We start from the raw sequence: 21,854 nt of genomic DNA, 5'->3' as shown, positions 1-21,854 counted from the left end.
GGGGGTTCAGTGAGCTGTCATGATGCCATGGTGTTAAAGGACAGCCTGCATTGTGTGTGTGTGTGTGTGTGTTTGGGGGTTACAGCAACACATTCGTATATATGCTGTGACAGATTTGTTAAAGGAAAATTATAAAGCAGTGTTCTTCCAAATCATGCCAATCACTAAGGTCCCAAACATATAATCAATTAATCAACATTCTTACCTGTACATGTTAGCTGTTGAAGAAAACTATTCACCTTCAGAAAATCAGTACTTCCAGAGATTCCTGTAAAAAATACTACTGGTATTACTGTAGGTTCATACCGACCTGGAGATCTGATAAATCACATTGTTTGTCTGTAGTCTGTTTAGTTCATTTGGCAGCTGCACTTTGTTCAGTTCGTAGTGCATTAGTGTTTTGTCACCGTAGTCAGCATCCAAGCCTTCCTCCTCATACTCGGCCCTTTTCTTCTCTAACAAAAACTGGATAAACTTTTGGATAAAAGTGACACACTTTTCAAACCACTAAACGGTGTGTTTCATGCGAAAACTTTCTATATGAAAGTTGTTCTAAAATATAAGATTAATCCATACTTCAAGTTTGTAATAATCAAAACTCAATTAATCACACATTGTTACCACCCCGTTTTGCGTGAAACACTTAATCTTTATCTTCATCTTCATTTTCAGGAGATTCAAACACTATTGTATCAATCACCGAAACATCTTCCCCGTGTTAGTAACATTCTTATCTTACTAAACCATCCATGTTAATCAGGGCCATGAACCATGAATGTCAACTGTCAAGTACTCAAGTCCTCAAACTCAATTTATAGAAACAAAAACTATTAGAAAAGAGAGAGAGAACGACGCCAATCAGGGCTGTGAACTATGAATGTCATGTACTCAAGTCCTCAAACTCAATTTATTTATAGACAAGAAAAATGGTCGACGCGTCTCCTCCTCCTCCTCTCGCCCCCTTGCCGGGTGCCGCTCCGGCCCAGGTGCCCACCCCTCCTCCGCCGTCCAGCCCGGCCCCGGTGTCCTCCCCCGCTAGCACAGGTTCCTTCCTCGGCTCTCCTCCCTTTCCGGAGAGAGTCAGCCTCGGCTCCCTCTCCGGCGACTGCTCGGATGGGGATTCGCCAGATCTGCTTCGCCCTCAATTCCTCCCGGCAGATCTGGTCAGTGAGGCAGCGGATGCGCGTCCCCCCGTGGTGCCAGCCAAGATCCAGCAAGTTCCCCCCTCCACAGGTTCTTCAGGTTTTCAGGCAGCCCCGATTTTGCTGCGCAGGGTGGGTGAAGGATTTACTCCTCCTGTGCCCTCCGGCTTGAAGGTAAAGGGAGTTACTCCTCAGGGTAGCTTCGTTCAAGCAGCAAGAGGAATGACTTCGCCCTCGCAGCTTCCCAAAGCAATCCCGGTAAATCTTCAGTCTGAGACTGCCACCCGTCTTCAAGTTTGGCAGACAGTGAAGCCAAAGCATTGGTGGAGGAAGAGACCTGCCCAACGGCCTTCGGCATTCATGCGCCTTCAATCCGCTGCTCCTCCTCAGCTTCCCTTTGCATTCACTGATCGCCACCAACCTTTCCCCTCGTAGCCCAAGCACCTTCAGGACCACCGAGTTGCTTTAAAGAGCCTCTTCAACCTTTGAAGAGCGGGGTGTCACTGCTTCCGTTGTCTAGCTCAGGACCACCGAGTTGCTTCCTGTAGAGACCCCCTTAGGTGCATTCTCTGTGGCGGTTCTGGCCACAAAGCCCGCTGGTGCCCGGGAGACAGACAATGGCATAGGGGGGTCCAGCCTCCTCGCCCCACTCCTGCTCCTCCGCTAGCCAGTCGGCTTGTTTTCCCTCCGCTCCCGGCAATGACGCGCCCAGGGGAACCAGCCAACAGGCCGGACAGCATCCAGCGCGTCCTGCCCAGGACATCGGCCATCCGTGAGGACGAAAGTTTCCTTTCTCACTCCGCAGCGGTGGTACAGGTTACAGGCAATCTCCCAGTGACGAACATGCGACAGATCAACAGGTTGCTGGCGTCCAGGTTTTAGGTTCCTCATGAGGACCTCAATGTTGTCGTCTTCCCAAAAGGAGGCTACCTGGTCACCTGCACCTCTCGGTCGCTCAGGGACATGATGGTTGCGGCAAGCCCTTTTGCTGTGGAGGACATTGACCTCTCGGTGCTCCCGTGGTCGAGACGCGTCCAGGCAGAGCTGGTCAAATGGCGCTTCAGCATTCGTGTCTGCTTTGAAGGCATCCCCAGCCACGCTAGGTCGGCAGAGACAGTTACAGGTCTGCTTGATGAAGGTTGCTTGATCTAGGACCTTGATGAGCCAAGAACGGAGAACGAGACAGCTTGCCTCTGCGCCTGGCTGTGGGTGGACGATCCAGACTCCATCCCAAGGAGGTGCACTTCGAGCTTGAAGAACCGCTGTCCCCACGCTCCCCAGACTCACGCTGGGACCTGGACGGAGAGGCTCGGCAGAGGACTTCCCCTCCCAAGCTGCTGGCCTACCCGGTGCTCGTGCATCTCGATCAGGTGCTCAACTTCAACCCACCGCCAACTGAGCCAACTTGGATGTATAGTCCAGGGAGTCAGGCCAGCGGAATCATCTCCCCTGTCTTGATGACAGAAGAAATCCCAAAGCGTCATGATTTTATCTGGAGCCTCAGCGTCAAGGATGGCACTCTTGCCCCTCAGCCTCCGGCTTCCCCTAGCCCGGGCCCAGGCAGAGATCGCTCGCGCTCACGTTCCCGCTCTCCGCCAGCGAGGGAGCGCCGCCGCCCCTTGGGTTGGGATGTCCCTCCTGCTCGCAGCTCAGCTTTCCCCAGGCGCTCCTCTTCCAGGTCTTCGAAGAACATAGGTGGGTCCTACGGGGGTGGTCACCGCAGGGCAGCTTGCTCTCCGGTGAGGGCCGCTCGCTCAAGGTCTCCGTGTGGAAGGTCATCCCCCCCGCCATCGCTGTCGGTTCCTGCAGCGATGAAGGATGGCGGCTCCCAGCTGTCTCGCCCCCCTTCTACACCCCCATAGGACCCGATCACCCAGGCCACCCCTCTTCAGGCCAACCAGTACGTGATGGAGGCTGACCCTATGCTGGAGGAGCTGGTAGCTGCCCAGGCGTCCCAGTCCGCCGTGCTGATGTAGGTCTCTCGGGCTGCCCAATCTCAACCTTCCCAGTTGCCTCTGATGATCTCCCCAGACAAGCTTGCAGATTTCCTGTCCCAGGCCTTCGCAGTGGTGCAGCCTCCTCTGCTCAAAACTCCCACGCGCCAGGTCTCCAAGGGAAAGCTCTTGAAGAAGAGCCCGACTCGTCTTAGCCAGGCGGGCCGCAAGAGTGCTCGGTTGGCCAAGAAGGCAGCCGCTCGTTCCTCTCCGGCCAAGCAAGGTGACCTCGCTCATGAGCTGCTGATGAAGAAGGCTGGCCTGCTCCCTGAGGACGGCAAGAAGACTGAGGATGCAATGGCCAAATACGTCAAGCTTTTCAAGCAGCCTCTCTCTCAGGAGGTCATGGATGCCTTCTCTGCTCTGGTGGCTGGCTGCGCCATTGGTGACAGCAAGAAGAAGACTTAGTTGGCTTCGTCGCTTCTCGATGTGTTGTTCCCTTTTGCTGTCATGAGTCTCTGTAGTAGTGAAATGGGTTGTTTGCTTCTCCTGAGGGGTTTAGAGTAGTTTAGTTTCTTTTGGAGCTCCTGTAGCTCTAGTTGGCTTTGTTCTTCTATGCTGTGCCTCATGCTCCCCCTGTACCTAGTTAGACCTCGATCTAGTAAGGATGGTCCTTCAGTCATGTATCCAGGTCATGTCTCTACAGAAAATGAAGTGCTCAGTTGCCTCTACCGGCCAAGCTCTACCTCATCTCTTCCTGCGACTGTGTTTTGCTTCTCTACTATGCTTCAAGCCTCACCATTCCTACAGGTTGTGCTCCTCCATCCGCTTGGGATACTGCAGGTGCCCATCCCGTTAAATGTCTACAAATGATTGTGCCATTTTGAGTTGGAATGTTAGAGGCTTAAACTCCACAGCCCATCAGCAGGTTGTCAGAAACCTTGTCATGGACATAAACTGCTCCTGTGTATGCCTTCAAGAAACTAAATTAGAGTTCTTTGATCAAGCAATAGTCAACAGGGTTCTAGGTCCTTCGTTTGCAGATAATTTCTGTTTCCCGCCGGCTACAGGTACAAGAGGAGGTATCCTGCTGGCAGTGTCTGACTCAAAATACTCGATTGAAAGTGTGCAAACAGGTGTTTACTCGATCATGGCAAATTTAAAAGAAAAAGAAGATGGCTCGGCTTGGAGCATAACAGGGGTGTATGGACCACAACCATACAATGAAAAAAGAGATTTTCTGGAGGAACTAAAGCAAACAAAGAACACAGTAAATCAAAAGTGGATGATCTTAGGTGATTTCAACCTCATTGTCCAGGACTCCGACAAAAATAACAGCAATCTTAACAGGGGCATGATGCAGTCCTTTAGGGCGGCTTTAAACACGTTGGAAGTTATTGAAATAAAACTAAATGGCCGTCGCTACACCTGGTCCAGCGAAACAGAAATACCAACCTTAACAAAAATTGACAGGGTGTTTTGCTCACATGAGTGGGAAGAAAGGTTCCCAAATTGCTTGCTTTCAGCTATCTCTACGATGGTCTCAGATCATTGTCCTCTGCTGCTAACTGCAAACCCTTCGGGGCCTAAATGCAACCTTCTCAGGTTTGAAAAATACTGGATAAGGCTCCCAGGATTCCTAGAAACTGTGTAGTCTGCCTGGTCAAAACGGTCCACTCGCCTGATGCCCTGAAAAGAATTCATATCAAGTTAGCCCGAACGGCGAAAGCACTAAGAAACTGGAGCAGATGCAGAGTTAGGAGTCTAAAGTTGAGAATGGAGATAGCTTCTGAGCTGATCCTTAGACTAGACTTAGCACAGGAAGAGCGGAACCTCTCAGCTCAGGAGATCCTTTTCAGAAGATCCCTTAAGCAGAAGCTCTTAGGTCTAGCAGCCCTAGACAGGGTGCGACTTCGTCAAAGATCCAGACAAGTATGGATCAAAGCAAGTGACGCAAACACTCGGTTCTTTCAAATCAAAGCTAGCGCGAGAAGAAGGAAAAACTTCATACAACACCTCCTGACAGACTCCGGGATGGTTCACTCTCATGAAGAAAAAGGACAAGAACTTTTCAATGTTTACAAGCAGCACTCCGCTGTGATCAATCCCTCCTTACAGGAACACAACCTTGACCTCGCTGATCTAGAAGCACCTTTCTCAGTTGAAGAAATCAAAAGTGCAATTTTTCAATCCCGTTCAGACAACTCCCCGGGTCTAGATGGCTTCACAGGTGCTTTTTTTAAAAAAATATTGGGACATCATTCATGAAGATATCACACAGGCAATAAATCAGGTGGCAAATCACTCCTCTCAAAGTCTATGGCTTTTGATTTTAGCCTACATTGCTTTGCTTCCAAAAAAAAGAGAATGCTCTTCGTGTCAGTGAATTCAGACTCATAAGCCTCATCCATGCATTTGGGAAACTCTTTTCAAAGCTCCTTGCAAACAAATTAGCTCCGAAACTTCAACAGCTTGTGTCCCACAATCAAAGCGCTTTCATAAAAGGAAGAAACATACAGGACAACTTCCTCTTCGTCAACAACTTGGTCAAAGAGCTCCATTCTTCCAAGACCCCGGCAATTCTCCTCAAATTAGACATTGCCAAAGCCTTCGACTCAGTCAGCTGGCCTTACCTTCTTGACAGGCTTAGGACGCTGGGGTTCGGTAGCAGATGGCTAGGTTGGATCTGCTCCATTCTTGGTTCTTCTTCTTCTAAGGTCCTCCTAAATGGAAGAGCAGGTAGCAGTTTCATGCATGGCAAGGGCCTACGGCAGGGTGACCCGTTATCTCCGATTCTCTTCATTCTAGCCATAGACCCGCTTCAAAACCTTCTTGTGGCTGCACAGGATGAAGGCTTGCTGCAGCCCCTTCATAGGAGAACTGCCCGCTTTAACATGGCTCTATATGCAAATGATGCTGTCATTTTCACCAGGCTGGTCAAGGATGAGATACAGGCAGTGCAGGCTATCCTTCTTCACTTTGGACGAGCAACGGGAATGATCACTAACCTAACAAAAAGTGAGGTTTACGCCATCAGATGCAAAGATCTAGACCTCCAGGATATTCTTTCCCCCTTCCCAGCCCAGTTGAAAGAATTCCCGTGCTCCTACCTTGGCCTACCTCTGCACATCAGAAAGCTTCGGAGGCTTGATGTTCAACCCCTAATTGACAGATTTGCTGCTCGCCTTCCTACCTGGAAAGGAAAACTTCTCAACAAAACAGGTAGAGCGGTTCTAATCAAGTCTACCCTCTCAGCTTTGCCAACCTATCACCTCACGGTGTTCCCCCTCAAGAAATGGGTAGAGAAAAAGATAGACAAGATTCGCAGGGCTTTCTTATGGACAGGTTCTGAGCAGGCTAATGGAGGTCACTGTCTAGTCAACTGGAAGAGGGTTTGCAGATCAAAAGATTTAATTAGGGGGACTCGACATTACTAATTTGGAACTTTTTGGTCGTGCACTCAGACTGAGGTGGTTATGGTATGATTGGACAGCTCAGGACAAACTGTGGCAGGGCTCAAACCTTCCCTGTGATGAAACAGATAAGCAACTCTTCAGGGCCTCCACCATCATCTCCTTAGGAAATGGTAACAAAGCCAAATTCTGGCATGAACGATGGCTGGAAGGTAAAGCTCCTAAAGATATTGCCCCATCCTTATTTCAGATCGCATCCAGGAAAAACAGGACGGTTGCCCAGGAACTTGGCGATAATCGCTGGCTTCGTCAGATGCGGAGAATGAACAGCACGGTCCAAGTCAGGGAGTTCATCATTCTTTGGCACTCTCTGCAGCAAATTCATTTGCAGGATGGCATTGAGGATTCCATATCATGGAGATGGACCCCAAATGGATGCTATTCGGCTAGCTCGGCTTACAGGATCCAGTTTCTAGGAAGTATACAGGACAACAGATCAACTTTCGTTTGGAAGGCCAAAACGGAAAATAAATGCAAATTCTTTGGCTGGCTGATGATTCACAGAAAAATCCTCACTGCTGATAAACTTCAACTAAGGGGCTGGGATAACAGTGAGATCTGTCCCCTCTGCGGCATTGAACCAGAAACGGCTAATCACCTACTCATGGATTGTGCCTTCGCAAGACAAGTTTGGAGCTCCATGTGGAACAAGCTTGGCCTACACATGCCTTCACCCTCTCTTTTTCCGGGGCGTTTGCTAGATTGGTGGGAGGCTTGCAGGAAGGAGCTAGTTAAGGAACAAAGACGTAATTTTGATGGCCTTTTCATCTACACTGCCTGGGGCATTTGGCTGCAAAGAAATGGAAGGATTTTCAATGACATTTACAACTCGGTAGCTCAGGTCGTTAATTTCATCATTGCTTTGTGCAAAGAGTTTGATGAAGCCCTTAGTTCCTAGATGAGTTTTCTACGCCTTCTACTTCTTGTTGCAGTTCACTTTCTCAAGATTGGGGTTTCCCATCTGTTTTTAATCTCGCAAGCTGTACGCTTGCCCTCAGCTTGCATGGCTGGCTTGTAAAACGACCTCCTTTTCTGCTCCTCCTTTTATGAAATTGGCAGAGCTCCTGCCGTCTTCCCCTCAAAAAAAATTTATTTATAGACAAAAAAAACGTATTAGAAAACAGAGAAAAAACAACGCCCACCGTGGGGCTCGAACCCACGACCACAAGGTTAAGAGCCTTGCGCTCTACCGACTGAGCTAGACGGGCCTACACAACTGAGCAACTATAAATTCTAACCAGTAATATTTCTGAATCTTACAAAACTGCTGTATGATTCCATCAAATTATAGGCTCAAACAGTTAAAACAGTAGACAATAGAACTGGTGACCAAAGATCACATGCCATTTCAACCTAGAGTCTCCCTTCTCCTGGCCCACAAAAATCTTGCTAATCACTAAGGTCCGTCACATAAAACCAATTAACCAACTAACCAACATTATTTCCTATATACGTTAGCTATTGAGGAAGCTATCATCTTTAAAGAATTTGTGCTGTCAGAGATTTCTGTAGATAAAAAAAAACTGCTGGTATGATTATCCTGTAGAGTATGAACACAGACCTGAAGATCTGCTAAATCACATTGTCGTTTGCCTGTATTCTCACACTTCTCACGTCTAGGTCATTTGTCAGCCGCGCTTTGTTCAATTCGGAACTGCATTAATGGTTTCTCATCATCGTCAGCATCCACCCCTTCCTCCCCATACTCAATATTGATCACCGACACACCTTCCCCATTGTAATAATCACTGGTCCGATGAGATCTGTCCGGTTCAATCCGCTGCAGCTCTGAAGTTATCAGCGAATCCATTCTTGCCCTCTCCCTGTCTCGAGGATATGTTTGGTACAACAGGGAGTAGATGAAGCAACAGAGTAGCATCGGGATGGCTATTGCCGTGTAAAGAGCCTTGGCTAGGGCAGCGGCATTTTCCTTGTCCCTCTCAACACTGCTTATGCCAACTCCATAAGTGATTGGGTTGTAGCCGTATGCATGCTCTGCTAGATACCCGACAACTGGTGGAGCGAATGAAGCAAATAAAGATTCAAGGGAACGATCGAGTGCATAAATACTAGTCCTTGATCTCTCAGGAACAATCTCTGCAAATATAGGGCTACAGGCAAAAACAAATTAGTCAAATCAGTAGGAATAATCACAAACACATATAGTCAAATCAGTAGGAATTTGGAAGTTTACTGCTATTATTCTCATGACATGATATATAATATGATTCCTCCTTTTCAAAAAACTTATGCTATGCCTTTTGGCTCTAATCAAGAAATTATGAAAAGGCTGGTACATCATCCAGAACACATAAATTTTGTAACATATCTTTAGTTTTCCATCTCAAGATTATATTTTACCTTCGGAAAGAACTACTATTTTTCCAAAATTCCAAAATGGATTACGGTTTTGCACAAAACATGACTTTAGAGTACTGAAATTTTAGTTTCTTTGACAAATTCTTTCAATATCAAAGAAAGCAACGAACTGGTACATGTTGCTTACTTGTTTGTAGCAGGAGCATTCCAGGAGATGCAAAATCCCACAATGAACATGACTGAACCATGCAAAAAACCTGTAGATGGGTCTTCAGGCAAGCCTAGCAGTAAAAGAGCCGCAAGAGGAATTGCAGAAGCGGAGCTTATCTGAGATATGACTATTCTACCAAAATTTGGATAGTGCTTAGCAAGATAATCCCCCATTTTTCCACCAAACAGTCCTCCCAGTGAGCTTGCTACTGCAGATGTGACCATGAGAATTCCAGTTCCCTTATGCGTAAAACCCATCAACTCCAGCCACATTGGAGCAAATGATAAGGCAGACCATGGAAATGAACCTGTAATTCCCTGCGCTACAATGATTTGAAAAGATGGTATTTTCACAACAGCCTTAGCTTCCACCACCAAATCCTTCATTTCTCTCCAAGCAGACTTGCGGACATGCTGCTTTTTGTTTCCAAAATTGATATAATGAGGATCCACCGCGAATAGGCGAACCAATATACCAACTGTGACACTGATGAGAGCAACAACATGAAAGGCAATGCGCCAACCAGCAATGCCCATGAATGTAGTAGATGCTAGCATGATGGAGAACAACCCTCCTATCAGAGACCCCAAATTTCCAGTAAGTTGAAGCCATCCAAATGCTGATCCCCGTGAATTGTCATCGGAGTAGTCTGCCACCAAAGATTGAATAGCAGGGGTTACAAGTGCTAGCCCAATACCATTCATTCCTCTTGCTACAGCTACCTACACAAAATAATTGTCATTTCAAGTAAGATAAGGTCATGCCAACTCTTAATTCTATAGGCAGAATAGTTTTCTCTATTTAACTGCTGTAACTTGCCAACATTATTGGTTACACCAGCCTATTCTAATATCAGATCTCACCTAGTAACATAACAAGAAAAATAAACAGACAGGAAATTCATGCCTGAAAATTAAAGCTGGATTCAAATAGAGGTCTGCATCGTATGATTCGTCACTATATCCACGGAATCAGCTCAGATCGGTGTGCCCAATACATGAATGTATTTATAGCACACAAGCTTAGAATAGCACGGTCAAATACTCACATGTTGAATAATCAACAAAAATGGCCAGCTGAGACTACTGAATCCTAGAGGTACAAAATGCGTCCATCCTTCGATCCGAAATGCGATCTGGAGTTCTGAACAGCAGAATTGGACAAATTTTGCTATGAACGGGCCTAGATCTTCGGCAAGGTAAAGTGAAACAGACTGGAATATTTGGTAACAACTAAAAAGCAGGAATCGAGATATTCCGAGGGGAATTGGAATCAGACCTGCGCGAAGTTGTCGGAGACGGCGACGAGGAAGGTCGCGGCGGCCCAGAGGAAGGCCCCGAGCGCGACGACGCGGGCGCGGTCGTAGCGGACGGCGGCGTAGGCGGCGAGCGGGTAGCAGGCGGCCTGCACCGAGGAGCGGCACAGCGTGAGGGCGCCGAGCGCCGCGGGCGTGGCGCGCAGCGCCTCCCCGACCTCCCGGTACACCGCCGGGAGGAGCGCCTCGTCGGCGCGCTCCATGATGGCCGCCAGGTTGACCAGCACCAGCGTCCGCCTCGCCGCCTCCTCCATCGCCGGCGGCGCGGCGCGGCGCGGCGTGGCGCGGCCTCGCCTCCCGATCTCGGAACCCTCGCCGCGTTGATGTTTGAGTTGGATCTTCTTGCAGCGGTAGTCTTGCTGGTAGAGGGAAATTGGTAACGGCCAACGGGCAGAAGATGCTACTCTTGCAAATAGGACCTTTGCTCGATGAGCAATTTTAAAAAAATCAAGTACAAGAAATTTTTAAGACAAATTTAAGCAAATAATTCTGTCCAATGTAATATACGAAATAATGTTTATATGCTTGAAGTTTTAAATTTTACTAAAGGCATGACTAGTATTATGCCCATGTTTTACAAGGAACCATGCTCATATAGTTAGGGATTAACTGGTTGGGTGGATTAAAAATAAAGCACGAGCATTTGACTTTCTTCGTATGATGAGAAAGGGATGAAAAGATGACGACTGCACTTTTATCATGACAAAAAGAAGCCATTGTCACTCACATTTAGGGTCTTTTTATTTGGTGAAATGAAAATTTTTGGGTATCACATCGGACGTTTGACCGTATGCTGGAAGGTGTTTTCGGACATAAATGAAAAAAACTAATTTAATAACTTGTCTGGAAACCGCGAGACGAATCTTTTGAGCCTAATTAAGCCGTCATTAGCACATGTGGGTTACTGTAGCACTTATGGTTAATCATGGACTAATTAGACTCAAAAGATTCGTCTCGCGATTTATATGCAAACTGTACAATCAGTTTTTCTTTTTATCTATATTTAATGCTCTATACATGTGTCCAAAGATTCGATATGATGTTTTCGTGAAAAGTTTTTGGAAACTAAACAGTGACTTAGGGAATACTCCCTCCGTCCCAATATATTAGAACCTAGGATGGGATTAGACCTATCCTAAAACTATGAATCTGGACATCTTTGAAAAAAATTACGTAAGCATATGTTGGAGTGAATAATTTTTTAAAAAAATCTTCATCTATCTAAATAGTCTAGATTCTCACAAAATTTGTATTATAGAATTTAAAAATTAAACTGAAGCTAGAAGATACAAGAAAATCCAGTAGTTTTTCTATATTCTCAACAGCTAACTGTGACAATCTGGAGTTTCGTCTTATGGCGCTGCGTACACTCATGGAACACAAAAACCGTGAAAAGCAGGGTGCCGTGCGCAAGAATCCAACAGCCGAAGCTCCGGAGATCTCCATGCAGGGAGGAGGAGGAGGATATTGGCGAGGTGCGGCGGAATATCCCGCCGCGTAGGCGACGGACGTACGTCGTCAAGCCAAAGTCTCAAGCCGGCACACCGAAGCCGAGTCAAAGTGGCGTACGTGGGCCGCGTCGCTGCGAGGCCATCGCGACCCACTCACCACGAAAAAGAAGAGGTCACCAGCCCACGTCTATCAACTAAAGGAAAAAGTCCAGTTTGACTCCTTCAAAGTACGCCGAATCTAATTCATACCCTTTAACCAGAACACCGGGTAGAATGACTCCCTCAACTATTAAAACCGGTATAATTTGGCTCCCTCAACGGTTTTGGAGGGCGGTTTCGCTGACGTGGCACTTTGACTCGGTCCAACCGGCTGACTCAGCCATATGGGACCCACATGTCAATGTCACATTTTCCTCTTCTTTCTTTCTCGTTTTCCCCTCTTTTTCTCCATGGCGCTGCGCGGTGACTAGCGGCGACGTCTTCTCTGTACCCGTGCTGCTACCGCTGGTGGAGTATGCCGAGCGCGCCACACGGGACGGCGTATCCGTGAACTTTAACGCACCGCAGTTCATCGGTGATGGCGGGGAGGAGGTAACATTCGTGTCGGAGCGAGGCGGCGCGGCGGGGCTGTTCCTGTGTCAGCCGGGGTCCGAGTGGGTCGAGCCGCACCTGGCGGTAGGGCGTTTGGGCGCACCGCGCCACCGCTTCATCTCCAAGTCGGCCCATCGCCGTTCCCCCTCTAGGTCCTGCCACCGCCACTCCGATCAAGGCCGGGGCAATGCCACGCGTCAGGAGATCCAACCACCGCTTCGCCTCAAGGCCACGGTGTTGATTCGCCTTGGCCCATGTCATTGCTCCACTTAAAGAAATTTGCATATGTGCCATCCTTAAAAACTGGCTTCGCTAGAATGCCATCGTTAAAATGGGATTCGCCCGAATGCCACCCTCAAGCTGTGGGCATTCGCCACAATGTCATTTCCGCTATTTCTTGCACTTTCGGCCCCTGTCGCCACCGCCGTCGCCGCCTCCTTCCGCGCGCTTGCGCCGCTAGGCCCGCTTCCCTCCCTAGCGCCGGCGCGCCGACGTCGCCCCCTCTCGGTTCCCTGCGGGTGGAGAGAGAAGAGAGGAGAGGATGAGAGAAGAAAGAAGATGAAGCCCGGGGCAAAAAGGTCCGAGAAAAAATGAAATGGATGGAAAATAATTTACAAGTGCAAGAAATAGCGAAAATGGCATTGTAGCGAATGCCCACAGCTTAAGGGTGGCATTCGAGCAAATCCCATTTTGATGATGGCATTCTAGCGAAGCCAGTTTTTAAGGATGGCACATATGCAAATTTCTCCTCCGCTTTCGACGCAGGTCGCCACCGCCACCACCTACGAGGGAGATCGACATTGCATCGCGAATGAGTGGTGAAAGCCTAAAAGGGGGAGATGGGATTCAATAGGCGAGGCGCGCACCGAGGGGGTTCTTCTGCTTCCTTGTCTCACGGCGGTGATCCTCCATCTCTAGTCGAACACCGTGGTCGCCTTCATCACCGTCTCCCGTGACAACAATCCTGTGGTGTCCGTCTCGTGTGGCGGCGCTCGGCGTACTCCACCAGTGGCAACGGCACGAGCGCAGAGAAGACATCGCCGCCAGCCATCGCGTAGCGCCATGGAGAAAGATTGGGGGAAACGAGAAAAGAAAGAGAGAAGAGGAAAATGTGACATTGACATGTGGGGTCCATATGCTGAGTCAGCCGGTTGGACCGGGTCAAAGCGCTACGTCAGCAAAACCGCCCTTCAAAACTGCCGAGAGAGTCAAATTATACCAGTTTTAATAGTTGAGGGAGTCATTCTACCCGGTTTTCTGGTTAAGGGGTACGAATTAGATTCGGCATACTTTTAAGGGAGTTAAAGTGGACTTTTTCCTCAACTAAACCAGCCCACTCATGCAGCGCCGCATGCATCCGCGCCCGCGACAGCGCAAGGAGCCAAGGCCTTCACAGTTCAGCACCGCGCGCGGGGCACGGCTGCACGACGCGCTGCTGTGCTGAGCACCGCGTGCAGTGGTGGGGCGGGCGCGTCACGCCAGGTGCGCCGCCCGCACGGCTTGTCTGTTGTGTGTTTCCGGCTCCACCGATCGAGCGTCTCGGCGTCGGCGTCGGCGTCGGCGTAGGCTGTGGCTGTGCCGCCGCGCGCGGACGACACGGCTTTCCTGCTTCGTTTTGCGGGCGGATGACGGCATACATGCTCCTGTACACACCCGAATCATATCCCACGGCGTTGTACGATCTGAGATCGCAACAGTAGCCTGTGCCCAGTAGCCACCGAATAGAAGTTACTATGCCACCACGCCACGAACTGATCATATCGAAATTGAACAATTATATTTACATTTTAATTCAAAATATTGTGACCAAAAAAGAAAAAGAAAAGAAAGAAGATTGCCCCTTCGTTTTTTAGGGAGCTGGGTTGCGTGATCCCATCCTGATCTTTGCCAAATGACACGCTCCAAAGAGCAAAAGGTCGCCTTCTTTACGTCGAGTCGTGTCTGTCCGTTTCAGACAAAGAAATCTCCGGCGAACTCATCCACATCCAGCTTGGCTGGATGGTTTTGCTAGCAAAAGAGGAGCATCCCGAGGACAGCATCAGCAACAACCGTCCATGCAATTGGTCATCATCATCGAAAGGCCCGGCCGGTGCTGTCCACGGCTTGGCACTTGGGCTTTTAACCTCTTTGCAAGGGGAACAAGCTGGGATCTGTCATATGTTGGTGTCTGACGTGAGTGAGGTACAAAGGCCTCCTATGCTTGTAGTACCCTCTAGCTACCCTATTCCTTTTTTCTTGCTCTTGTTTTTTCAACTTTTTTCTAGTGTCCACTGCTACGTACTAGTTGTAGTATGATTGTATCTTTCATGCATAGATAGATAGCCATGGTACAGTACAACTTGTTTACCGTCTATTATATCATAATATTGAGGATGCGTTGATTGATTTGTTCATTATTCCTCTTATGATCGGAAATTAATTACACCTTTGCTATTCATCAAGTGACTAAAATTTGTGCAAATTACAAATTATACCTAACCCTGGTCATTAGATCAAAATATAATGGTCAGAGCATCATCTTCAATCTTGAATTGTGGTTTACTATTTCTCTTTGGACAAGAAGAGAGGAGAGGTTGGGAGATGGCGGACTGATAGATTAGACGGTTGCGGCAATGAAACCTCTGATAGACTACCTATGGACTAAAGTTTTTGTGTTGGGGAAGGTTTAAGACATAGGAAACGGTGAGAGGGCTTCAAAGGGATGGCTTGGGTGGTGAAAGACTGGTGGTAGGCAAAAAAAAAAAAACGTGAAGGTGGTGAGTGGATGGAGGAGGGTATCGGACGGTGTCATGCCAGGACTGATGCAGAGGCGCAATGACAGCGAGACAATATGGTGGCAATGGTAGAGGATGAGAAAACAGTCGACGATTAGAGTGTAGCATGATAAATCTAGGTAGTCCTAATAAGGTGGAGGTGGAGGGAGGCCGACAGATGACGTGTATGGTGGTGACGTTGTGTGAGTAATGAGAGGTGTTAATCAGTGCACGTTAGAAGGAAAGAAATGTAAATTATAGAGTAGTACGAAGCTTGACTGCTTGAGGTATTCCTAGACATTCAAAAAGAATTAACTGAAATTTAAAGAGAAATCGACCGTTGACTGATGAAATAGCAAGTCCAATTAATTACGTGTAGCATTAGAGGACTGCTCGTGGTTTAATTTGCTACTTCTCTTTCGACAATTGATGGCTTAGACTTGGACGTCGATTGATGCTTAGACAAGCACAATGTACATTAACGGTGACTATCCCCGTATAGTAGGAGTATATAGTACGATCTGGATCGAATCTTTGGGTGTTCTCTTTTGAGCCCAATCAGGTAAAGCAGCTAGCACACACTTGCGCCTTTGTACGTCACAAAACTAAGAGCGCTAGCTAGTGAGCTACGGTGTAGCTAGTCATGGTGATATGTGACTAGCTAGTGTCGTTGTGAGAAGGTGACTCGATGGATCAGCTGGGTCGATCTCATGCCTCTCTCATGAATGTACGTGCATTGCTTGAATATTCTTCTTGTACAAACTGGAATTAATACTGCTTCAAAGTTCAAATTAACCGGTCGAGTTACCCCGGCCACTTCAATCTAATGGATAATGGCCCGTTCGAATGAGCCAAAATGCTCAGCTAATCGGTGGCACCTGAATCAGGATAGATCATTAGCGCATGAATAATTAAGTACTACATATTACAAATTAGAAAAATGACTTTTATAAAAAAAACTTATTCATATATTTTTTTTTTCATAAAACACACCATTTAATAGTTTGGAAGTCGTGCTAACGGAAAACGAGAAATTTATCATTTGGTGTTGCTAGAAAGAACTCAACCATTTGGTGTTTTTTTAAAACTGTTAAAATTTTCCTCAGTCTTTTGACCTATGTATCACTTATGTTGTGTTGTGGCGTCCAATTAGCTGGAAAAATAAAAATGGCTTAACATGTTATCTTTCTACTAATGTGCTTCTTTCTCCTCCATATAGTTGTCTAAAAAAATCAACTTTTTCATATATTTTTTCATCTCAACAAACTCTGATGAGCTTGGTTCTTCTTCCTCCTAACAGAGAGCGTGTTTACACACAATGGATGGCTTGATGACAATATGAGAAGTGAGGTTTGTGGTGAGTTCGTATGGAAGGACAATCTGGGTCAGCACCCTCGCGGGGCATGGCACCATCTTAACGTCCTCATCTCTTTCACCTATGTGTTTCTACCGTCACTTCATCCACGAGCTCCTCCGCTGCAAGCTCCGCTTACACAACCGCCTCCTACCTAAGTTGGCCTTTAATTTGTCGAACAAGCGGAGCTTTGTCTTTGCCACGTGACACCTATCCTCTATGAAATCAATTGGCTAAGCTCATGAAAGATATGTAGTGGGGGGTGAGCTCAAGGAAGATGGTAGCGGGGTGAGCTCAAGAGGATGGGAGGATGGCAGTGGACATGCCAATCCACTGCTGCTTGTAGCTCTATGTTCACTGACCGCAACTACGAGAATCCATCCAAAATTTGTATGAGTGATGCCCGATAGAGACAGAGTTGGTTTGTTTGATAGTCATAATAGCCCTCCAGCCGTCAGCTCTCCACCACCTGTGTCATCCTCCTGCCATCGTCTCTCCGCCACCCATGCGTTCCCCTACTCTCGGCTCTGTGTTGTAGTCTTCTTGACACGTCCTCACGTCCTCGCTCTTCTCCGTTTGCCACTAGATTGACACAACTGCACTTCTGTACTGTGTCATCCTCCTGCTATTTTCTTTATCTCTCTCACGATGACTTGCTGGCCTAGGTGTAGGAGCTCGACAGCGGCATCCTTAGGGAGCCTACCAGTGGTGGCCTGTCATTGCATTAGGAAAAGAGAGAAGAAAGAAGAGAGAGAAAGAGGGGCGGAGGAAGAAGATCGATGGCCGAAGTAGACATTGACAAAGTTAATCTCTGTTTTATGTCACTGTACTACGTACCATGTTATAATTGAGAGGTAAATTGAAGAGTTCAAAAGTTAAAAAGAAGGGTTTGATAAATGATTTTAAATTTGAGAGTTCGTGCTCTAGACAAACACTACACTAGGTTATCAATTGGACTTATCCCTCGATTGGCTGATTTACAGGCATGCGTTAGCTTGTCAGACAGTAGTGATCGACGCGAGGATATCAGATTGGCCTACCCACCTACCTATTCCCTCCATAAAAAAACTAATTTCTGCGTACAAATATGGACTTCACATTCATCCCGGAATTTTTTTTTTGGAATAAAGTATTTAGTTGTGCATGCGTGTGCATGCCACCAGTCTCCAGCTAGCTTGCCCGTAGAGGTTTTCGCCGTGCACGGGCGAGCGACGGTCATCGGCCAAGGCAGCGAGAGTGAACGATCGATGCGCACGCGCGGTGTCTCGTGGCCGGTCGTACGTACGTGCGTGTAGCCATCTACTACCATACTGACTAGTGTACGCGCGCGTCGGCATCTCGATCGTTAACCCGCCAGTGGGATGTGGCCCTGTGCGGGGGCGATAGCTAGATCGGTCCATATCTCTCGCCTGCTTGCCGGCCTCTCCTACGACTCGTCGGTCCCTCAGAGTCACTTGACAGGCATGGCCGTGGCGTGCAGGGTGCGCGCATCGCTGCGCCGCTACTGGCTGGCTGCAGCCAGCAATCATCATGCCGTGGCGTATTGGGGGTGTGCGTGCCTGCCTGCGCTGCGCTGAGCCCCTCCTGCTGACCCACCCACTCTAGCTCCGCGGATTAGCTAGGAGGCGATCGATTGTCACCTTTATACTACAACGTTGAAATATTTTGATTGTTCTTGCAGTATCTGGTAATCGACGTACAGTACGTGGTTTACAGCTTTTACAGCGCACAAAAAGATCAGTGCTACTCCCTCCATTTAAAAATATAAGTATCTTTTTAGTCTATCACAATCTTCGATATATTACTTTAACCAACAATATCATAAAAATAACATGTTTTAAATAAAAAATTATATATTAAGATAGATTGTTTAATGATAAATCTATTAACATCAATTTACATGGTTATTTTTTTTATTTTTTTCTATTAATAGTGAAAGTTAAAAATACTCCCTCCATCTATTTTTGATAGGCATATTTCTAAATTAAAAAAAAATATTTTTGATAGTTATATTTCAATTCAATAACATATCGTCTTAATGACTTTCTTGGATTTAATGTATGACTATCCATTTTTCCATACAAGATTGGTTACATGGGCATCTAGAAATATAAATATTAATGAATTGCTTGTTTACGAGAAATGACTAGTAGCATGTTTAAATGGATGATAAGTAGAATTACTTATCCTTGCTCTGTGTACCAAGATAAAATATGACTATCAAAAAGTAGATAGAGGAAGTATTTAATTTTGATACTATGCTAAAAATGCTTATATTTTGGTACGAAGGGAGTATCATTTAAACATGGAAAAGCTCCGTACCTCCAGACGTGAAAAAGCTACACACCTCTGCATGTGCGGTTTGTTTGTTGACGCTGTGTGCTCCATTTTGTTGCAGAGCCTGCGCTCGCTGCGTTCGCCTGGCTCGATGGGCGCTTCGACGACCGCCCTTTGCCTGCATCCCTCCACTTTGTCCCCCTCCCCCCTCCGAAAGCCCACTGCATGCTTAGCTCGATCTCCGCTTCAATTCACGGCTTTTACCTTTTGTGTTCTTGTACGCGCTTTACGGCTTTTGTTGACTTCCACATATCGGGACATTCACAAGACAATACATGCACCAGCAGCAATGCATTGCATTTGCATGGTGGAACATGGCTTTAAAATCACTGCACCACTAACTATCTAGTCGTTGGCTAACTTTCAACCTCTATTTTATTATACAACATGGCTTTAAAATCACTGCACCACTAACTATCTATTCGTTGGCTAACTTTCAACCTCTATTTTATTACTTGAGCTTGACTTTTATTTACGCATGTATTATTGTTGGTACGGAGACAACTAGATAATCAGTGAAAAGTCACATATATAAATCACACAACACAAATATATGGACCCTGAGAAGGGTGGGCATCGGGGTGAGTCGAGGCTGATAAATTTGGTTTTACTGATGGTTACCGTACTTCCTTCGTGACTCTTAGGAAAAATCATGACTCATGCAGCGCCATGTCCCAGCCATTCTCTCGGTCTCAACCCTAAGCCAGCAATCGTGGCAAAATAGAGCTTATCCTTGTTCTCAAGATCTTTGAATCCTTATTAGGATATCGTCAGGTCATACGTGTTGCAACCAATGGAATTAAAAAAAATGACGCTTGACTTGAAGGCTACCTTGCACATTGTTGCTATGGATGGATGAATGGTGACGAGTGGCAATGTGGGAGCAAGAACTAGAGGAGGATGGACGACGGCGGTAGGTTGGAGGTCATGACTGTGAGGAAGTTGATTTTGTGGCGTGCATGGATTTAGGTATAGGGATAAGGATTTTGAGTGCTAGGCAGGGTTTACCTATCCTTTTTAAGTAGAAAATTGTTCCCCACCAGTTTATCAAAAACCGATCAAAAATTGGTGACTTTCCGTCAACGCCATATAGAAACTGGCTAAAACTGATCGATTTTCACAAACCGACACTTCACATTTTAACGAAAACCAACCGATTTTTCACGAAAACTGATCATTTTTTGAACCCTGATGCTAGCGTGTTGCCGTTTGTTGTTGGGCCTGGTGGGTATTTTGCTACTCTCAAAATAAACAAACATAGTATGGGAGATGTGATGCATGTGTGTATAGTTCCATGCTTTTTGTAGTTTCTCGGTCCTAAGGATCACTCAATGATGAAATTAATAACCTGATTGTTACCTCTAGAAGAATTATGAGATCAATGGGTGTACAAATACCCTAGAGAGGCGGGGTCCTTGTTAGGGCAAGAGCAACGCGAGACACGCGTGTCTCTGCCCTCCTGAAACTGTAAAATCGAAGTCAGAGTGACAAGCTCTACAGCACATGCGCAAGGGGATTGTGGCTTCGGTGCGGCGCGAGGGGATGAGGAATCAGAGCCACGAGCTCCACAATGCAAGCGCCTCTACGTTTTCTGGGCCCGGCGTCGTCTCGTGATGGCGAAAAACGCGTCTCCTTGCGTAGGGGCTAGAGGCTCAGCAGAGATGCGCATTTAGTCAACACTTAGGCGAATATCTGAGCTGGTGAACGAAGGAACTTGCCACATCCTCAGCACCATAAAGGCCCTTAGGTCCATGGCCCCAATGGGTAAATTGCCTCTCTTTGTATTAGGCGGAGGCATTCTTCTCACACGCTCTGAGGGTAGTAGTACTGCAAGGCACGCTATGCATGCCTCTGGCCTATTTGTGCGATGAAATTGGCCCAAAAGCCATGCACCCCACATTGCTCGTGACCCAACAAAAAGAATCCTCGAACCAACAAATCCTTGACCCCACATCCACCTACCCCTTCGAGCTTATCCTCACGCACCAATGAAAAAAAATCCGGCGCTTCTCCTTCCCATCCCCCGCGCTGCTTCTCCCTCCCCCCCATCCACTGCACGCTTCTCCCCCCAAATCCGTCGCGCCGCTTCTCCTTGCCACCCACTGCGCCGCTTCTCCCCCAAATCCATCGTGCCATTTCTTCCCCAATCCGCCTCGCTCCTCCTCTCTTGGCCAACGACGAGGAGACGGACCATCGAGGGCTCGGAGGATGCATGGTGGCAGCGCGCGGATCCGTAGTGGAGCAGTGACAACGTCCTCATGCTCGTCTCCGGGAAGCGCTGAGCGGAGTAGTGATGGAGCAACTCGTGGTCGTCGTCCTTCTCGCTTTGAGAGGCAGCCCCAGTGGTGGATATCTGTGTCACCGGCTGGTGGTACTTCAAACCACCGGGGGCGGTGTCCACCATGCCGTCTCCTCCACCCCCCCCCCCCCAAAAAAATCCCCTACGCCACTTCTCCTCCGTCGCGCCGTTTCTCCATCCTCCCCATCCACCGGCGCATCGATGCAGACAGAGCCAGATAGGAGTGAGGATTCCAGTGCGGGAGTGAGGATGCAGAGCGAGGGAGCGAACGATTGGAGCGATGACCTCCACAGCGCAGGTTTCCTGCGTCGCGTGCCCTCCCACTACTACGAAAACCATCTTTCGTGGCGGCCATTTTGAGTCTTCGCTGGTGGCATTTGGCACCGCCACAAAGCAAAGGATAATGAAAATGTAGCATCTTCGCTGACGGCGCTAAACCGCTAGAGGAGATAACTTTTCGCTGGCGGCCAGCTAAAGACAGCCGCTAGCGAAAATCGTCTTCACTGGAGGCTGACGTATGTGGGCCGCCAGAGAAAATAGTCTTCGCTGGCGGCTACCTTATTTGCTCCACTAGGAAAAAATAGTCTTTGCTGGCGGCTTCATTACATGGGCCACCAGTGAAAATGATTTTCCATAAAAAAATAATCCCCAAAATCTCTTTTCGCCAAAAAAAAA

General features: G+C 47.5%; 1 protein-coding gene and 1 non-coding gene across 2 annotated transcripts; both read right to left on the bottom strand.

The window, feature by feature from the left end:
- Positions 1-7,280: 7,280 nt before the first annotated feature.
- On the bottom strand, positions 7,281-10,773 carry LOC4345544 (uncharacterized). Its single transcript, XM_015792969.3, has 3 exons — positions 10,358-10,773; positions 9,056-9,801; positions 7,281-8,660 (listed from the first exon to the last, which is right to left on the bottom strand). The coding sequence occupies exons 1-3, from the start codon at positions 10,646-10,648 to the stop codon at positions 8,171-8,173; spliced, it is 1,527 nt and encodes a 508-aa protein (XP_015648455.1). The 5' UTR covers positions 10,649-10,773; the 3' UTR covers positions 7,281-8,170.
- Positions 7,685-7,757, bottom strand: TRNAK-CUU (transfer RNA lysine (anticodon CUU)). Its single transcript has one exon. It is a non-coding gene; the product is annotated as a tRNA-Lys (tRNA).
- Positions 10,774-21,854: the final 11,081 nt, after the last annotated feature.

The sequence above is a fragment of the Oryza sativa genome, chromosome 8 (genome assembly GCF_034140825.1).
Source record: "Oryza sativa Japonica Group chromosome 8, ASM3414082v1".
NCBI lineage: Eukaryota > Viridiplantae > Streptophyta > Magnoliopsida > Poales > Poaceae > Oryza > Oryza sativa.
Note: the sequence above shows the minus strand (reverse complement) of the source record. Positions and strands in the feature narration are given on the sequence as shown.

Coding starts and splice junctions, on each gene's coding strand:
- LOC4345544 (XM_015792969.3), bottom strand. CDS start 10,648: ATGGAGGAGGCGGCGAGGCGGACGCTGGTGCTGGTCAACCTGGCGGCC. Junction 9,802..10,357: donor TCTCCGACAACTTCGCGCAG/GTCTGATTCCAA, acceptor TATTTTGTGTAG/GTAGCTGTAGCAAGAGGAAT. Junction 8,661..9,055: donor AATGCTCCTGCTACAAACAA/GTAAGCAACATG, acceptor TTTTGCCTGTAG/CCCTATATTTGCAGAGATTG.